The sequence below is a fragment of the Malurus melanocephalus genome, unplaced genomic scaffold, assembly GCF_030028575.1.
Source record: "Malurus melanocephalus ecotype Western Australia unplaced genomic scaffold, MMel_1.1 scaffold_2530, whole genome shotgun sequence".
NCBI classification, from domain to species: domain Eukaryota; kingdom Metazoa; phylum Chordata; class Aves; order Passeriformes; family Maluridae; genus Malurus; species Malurus melanocephalus.
In genome coordinates, this window is record NW_026625762.1 from 8,819 (window position 1) to 13,777 (window position 4,959).

The window sequence follows — 4,959 nt, forward strand, 5'->3', positions numbered from 1 at the left end:
GCGCCCTCAGACCAAACACTCCCGGGTCACTTTTGATCCCTTTTCCCCTGTTTTTTTCCCAAATTTATCCATTTTAACCCAATTTTATCCCCATTTCCCCCTCACCCGGAGCGCTCCAGCAGCGCCCACAGGCCGGACACCCCCAGTCACATTTTATCCCCATTTTACCCCAAATTTTGCCATTTTTACCCCGATTTCCCCTCACCCGGAGCGCTCCAGCAGCAGCTGAGGTTACAGAGCAGCGCTCCGAGCTCCTCCGGCGGCCGCGCCGCGCTCAGGGCCCTTTTATCCCAAATTTCTCTCCTTTTTATCCCAAATTATCGCAAATTTCCCCCACTTTTACCCAAATTGCCCACTTTTATCCCAAATTTGCCCCCTTTTTACCCAAATTTCCCCATTTTTACCCCATTTTCTCCTCACCCAGAGCGCTCCAGCAGCAGCCGCCGTCCCTCTCCCGCCTGGCTGAGGTTACAGAGCAGCGCTCCGAGCTCCTCTGGGGACCGGACTCAGGGCCCTTTTAACCCAAATTTCCCCATTTTTAACCCAAATTTCCCCAAATTTTCCCATTTTCACCCCATTTCCCCTCACCCAGAGCGCTCCAGCAGCAGCCGCCGTCCCTCTCCCGCCTGGCTGAGGTTACAGAGCAGCGCTCCGAGCTCCTCTGGGGGCCGGGCCACGCTCAGAGCCCTTTTAGCCCAAATTTCTCCCTTTTCATCCCAAATTTATCCATTTTTCCCCAAATTTCCCCATTTTCACCCCATTTTCCCCTCACCCGGAGCGCTCCAGCAGCAGCCGCCGTCCCTCTCTGGCCTGGCTGAGGTTACAGAGCAGCGCTCCGAGCTCCGCCGGGGGTCGCGCCGCGCTCAGCGCCCTTTTATCCCAAATTTTCCTCAAATTTCCCCATTTTTACCCCAAATTTCTCCATTTTATCCCCAAATTTCCCCATTTTATCCCATTTTCCCCTCACCCGGAGCGCTCCAGCAGCAGCTGAGCTTCCAGAGCAGCGCTCCAAGCTCCTCCGGCGGCCGCGCCGCGCTCAGGGCCCTTTTACCCCAAATTTCTCCTCTTTTTACCCAAATTACTGCAAATTTCCCCTACTTTTTCCCAAATTTCCCACTTTTATCCAAAGTTTACCCCCTTTTTACCCAAATTTCCCCATTTTCACCCCATTTTCCCCTCACTCAGAGCGCTGCAGCAGCGCCCTCAGACCAAACACTCCCGGGTCACTTTTGATCCCCTTTTAACCCAATTTTCTCCCCATTTTCCCCCGTATTTTCTCCCTTTAACCCAATTTTTTCCCCCTTTTTTCCCAAATTTCCCCATTTTACCCCAAATTTCCCCATTTTCACCCCATTTTCCCCTTAACCGGAGCGCTCCAGCAGCGCCCACACGCCGGACACCCCCAGTCACATTTTATCCCCATTTTACCCCAAATTTTGCCATTTTCACCCCATTTTCCCCTCACCCGGATCGCTCCAGCAGCAGCCGCCGTCCCTCTCTGGCCTGGCTGAGGTTGCAGAGCAGCGCTCCGAGCTCCTCCGGGGACCGCGCTCAGGGCCCTTTTAGCCCAAATTTCCCCATTTTTACCCCATTTTACCCCAATTTCCCCTCACCCGGAGCGCTCCAGCAGCAGCCGCCGTCCCTCTCTGGCCTGGCTGAGGTTGCAGAGCAGCGCTCCGAGCTCCTCCGGCGGCCGCTCCGCGCTCAGCGCCCTCAGCAGCGCCTCCGCCCCGGCTCCCATCGCCTTCAACACCCGCGGCGCCGCCCGCTCATCCCGGCTCAGGTTGGCCGCGATCCCGCAAACCGCTCCGGAGCTCGGTAAAAGCGGCAGCAGCGTTGGAAAAGCGGCGAGAAGCGGTTCCAGCGCCGCCGGTTCGGCGGACGCGTTCACCAGCGCGGCCAAAGCCGTGTGGGCTCCGCTGGAGGCCGAAGCGGCCATGGCGGCCAAGGCGGATAAAGCCGCGGGGTGTCCCGCCAGCAACGCCCGGCCCGAGTCGCTACCGGACAGAGCCAGAGCGGCTTCGGCTGCTTGGGGAGCGGCGGGGGAGGACGGGGAGAGCAGCGCCGTGAGCTCCGATAGCGCCGCCGCCGCCGCTGAGGCCTCGTTGGTGGCGTCCGCCATGATGGCGGCCTTGTTCGTCTCTACCGCCGCTGTGGCGTTGCTTGGCAACGGCGAGATTGATGGGCGCGGCAGCCAATCAGCATCGCGGAAACGGGGATTGGGCGGCAAAACCGACCAATAGGAAGAGAGTGCGCGAAGGAAAAGGCGGGACGTAGGGGTGAAAGGGATTGTGGGAAGTGGAGTTTTACGGAAAAGCGCCGTGTGGCGTCATAACACGGCTCAAATTAGACCCCAGTTTTAATTAGACCACGGCTTTAATTAGGGCACGGCTTTAATTAGGCCATAGAAACACAGACAGCCCCGGTCCAGCCCCGGTTCAGCCCCGGTTGCGGCTGCGTGTGGGACTTTGTCCGCCCTCTGCCATAGCACGGAGCCAATGTTGACGCGTTGCCTGGCAACCGTTTTGATGGACAGGTCCAAGAACCAATCAGTGAGGAGAATACAGAGAGGCGGAATGGATGAGCCAATCAGCTGCGAGTGCGCCACAGGGGAGGGAGAGACATCGGGAAAAAGGGATTGTGGGAAGTGGAATTGTACGGAAAAACGCTCTGCGGGCCTTCAGAAGCGGCCAAAATTAGGCCACTGTTTTAATTAGGCGACGGCTTTAATTAGGCCAATTAAATACAGGCAGTGCCGGTGCCGCTCCGGGTCATTTCCCGTTACCGGGAACAGGAACACCCTCAGCTCTGTCACCGCTGCCCCTTTGTGCGCCGCCATAACGGGGAGCGGACATGGCGGCGTTGCCTGGCAACCATTGTGACTGACAGCTCAAAGAGCCAATCAGCGACGAGGAAATTAGTCAGTGAGCCAATCGGTGTCCAGAACGCCGCAGAGTGGGGCGGGACAATCGAAAAAAGGGGAACAGCTTTGAGTGACAGTTCCAGCAGCCAATCAACAACCAGAATACGGAGAGGCGGAAAAAATAAACCAATAGGCTGTGGAGTTTTGCCGGAGAGGGCGGGGCGGGACGGAAGAAAGGGATTGTGGGATAGAGGGGGTGTACGGAAAGAGGCGGAAGCGCCGCGGAGCCGCCGGGACCGGGACGAGGAGCGGGATCAAAACCGGGATCGGGATTAAAACCGGGATCGGGATTAAAACCGGGATCGGGATTGCGGAGCGGGGCCCGGAGCCCTCGAGCCTCAGCCCGGGATGTTCCACGGGATCGCGGGCCCGGCCGGGATGGGCGGTGAGAGCTCGGATTGGGATTCCCGGGATGGGAGCCCCGAATTCCCGGGATGGATNAAATGGGGTAAAAATGGGGAAATTTGGGTAAAAAGGGGGTAAACTTTGGATAAAAGCGGGAAATTTGGGAAAAAGTAGGGGAAATTTGCAGTAATTTGGGGTAAAAAGGGGAGAAATTTGGGGTAAAAGGGCCCTGAGCGCGGCACGGCCGCCGGAGGAGCTCGGAGCGCTGCTCTGTAACCTCAGCTGCTGCTGGAGCGATCCGGGTGAGGGGAAAATTGGGTGAAAATGGGGAAATTTGGGGAAAAAATGGATAAATTTGGGATGAAAAGGGAGAAATTTGGGCTAAAAGGGCTCTGAGCGCGGTCCGGCCCCCGGCGGAGCTCGGAGCGCTGCTCTGTAACCTCAGCTGCTGCTGGAGCGCTCCGGGTGAGGGTAATTGGGGTGCAAATGGGGAAATTTGGGTAAAAATGGGAAAATTTGGGGTAAAAAGTGAGAAATTTGGGATAAAAGTGGGCAAATTTGGGATGAAAATGGGGATAAAAGCGGGGAAAAGGGATCAAATGTGACCGGGGAGTGTTTGGTCTGAGGGCGCTGCTGGAGCGCTCTGCGTGAGGGGAAAATGGGGTAGAAATGGGGAAATTTGGGTAAAAAGGGGGCAAATTTGGGATAAAAGTGGGAAATTTTTGTGAAAGTGGGGGAAATTTGCAGTAATTTGGGTAAAAAGAGGAGAAATTTGGGATAAAAGGACCCTGAGCGCGGTCCGGTCCCCGGAGGAGCTTGGAGCGCTGCTCTGGAAGCTCAGCTGCTGCTGGAGCGCTCCGGGTGAGGGGAAATTGGGATAAAATGGAGAAATTTGGGGATAAAATGGAGAAATTTGGGGTAAAAATGGGTAAATTTGAGGAAAATTTGGGATAAAAGGGCCCTGAGCGCGGCGCGGCCGCCGGAGGAGCTCGGAGCGCTGCTCTGTAATCTCAGCCAGGCCAGAGAGGGACGGCGGCTGCTGCTGGAGCGCTCCGGGTGAGGGGAAATCGGGGTGAAAATGGGAAAATTTGGTTAAAAATGGGGAAATTTGGGGTAAAAAGTGAGAAATTTGGGATAAAAGGACCCTGAGTCCGGTCCCCGGAGGAGCTCGGAGCGCTGCTCTGTAACCTCAGCCAGGCCAGAGAGGGACGGCGGCTGCTGCTGGAGCGCTCCGGGTGAGGAGAAATGGGGGTAAAAATGGGGAAATTTGGGTAAACTTGAGATAAAAAGGAGAGAAATTTGGCATAAAAGGGCCCTGAGCGCGACGCGGTTCCCGACGGAGCTCGGAGCGCTGCTCTGGAAGCTCAGCTGCTGGAGCGCTCCGGGTGAGGGAAAATGGGGATAAAATGGAAAAATTAGGAATAAAGTGGGAAATTTGGGGAAAAATTGGGATAAAATTGGGGTAAAAATGGGGAAATATGGGATAAAAGTGAGGAAATTTGGGATGAAAATGGGGATAACAGCGGGGAAAAGGGATCAAATGTGACCGGGAGTGTTTGGTCTGAGGGTTCTGCTGCAGCACTCTGCGTGAGGGGAAAATGGGGTAAAAATGGGGAAATTTGGGTAAAAAGGGGGTAAACTTTGGATAAAAGCGGGAAATTTGGGAAAAAGTAGGGGAAATTTGCAGTAAT

At 55.8% G+C, this 4,959-nt stretch overlaps 1 protein-coding gene across 1 annotated transcript; it reads right to left on the reverse strand.

The window, feature by feature from the left end:
• Nucleotides 1-751: 751 nt before the first annotated feature.
• On the reverse strand, nucleotides 752-2,839 carry LOC130587829 (protein HGH1 homolog). The gene is made up of 3 exons (XM_057388798.1): nucleotides 2,748-2,839; nucleotides 1,614-2,162; nucleotides 752-871 (listed from the first exon to the last, which is right to left on the reverse strand). Exons 1-3 carry the CDS (start codon nucleotides 2,837-2,839, stop codon nucleotides 769-771), a joined length of 744 nt encoding a protein of 247 aa, XP_057244781.1. The 3' UTR covers nucleotides 752-768.
• Nucleotides 2,840-4,959: the final 2,120 nt, after the last annotated feature.

Bases quoted from the DNA above. Each gene is read 5' to 3' on its own strand.
- LOC130587829 (XM_057388798.1), bottom strand. From the start codon at position 2,839: ATGGCGGCGCACAAAGGGGCAGCGGTGACAGAGCTGAGGGTGTTCCTG. The intron at 2,163-2,747 runs GTATTTAATTGG...GCCGTTGCCAAG, and splicing joins GAGCGGCACCGGCACTGCCT to CAACGCCACAGCGGCGGTAG. The intron at 872-1,613 runs GTGAGGGGAAAT...TTGGGATAAAAG, and splicing joins CTGCTGCTGGAGCGCTCCGG to GGCGCTGAGCGCGGCGCGAC.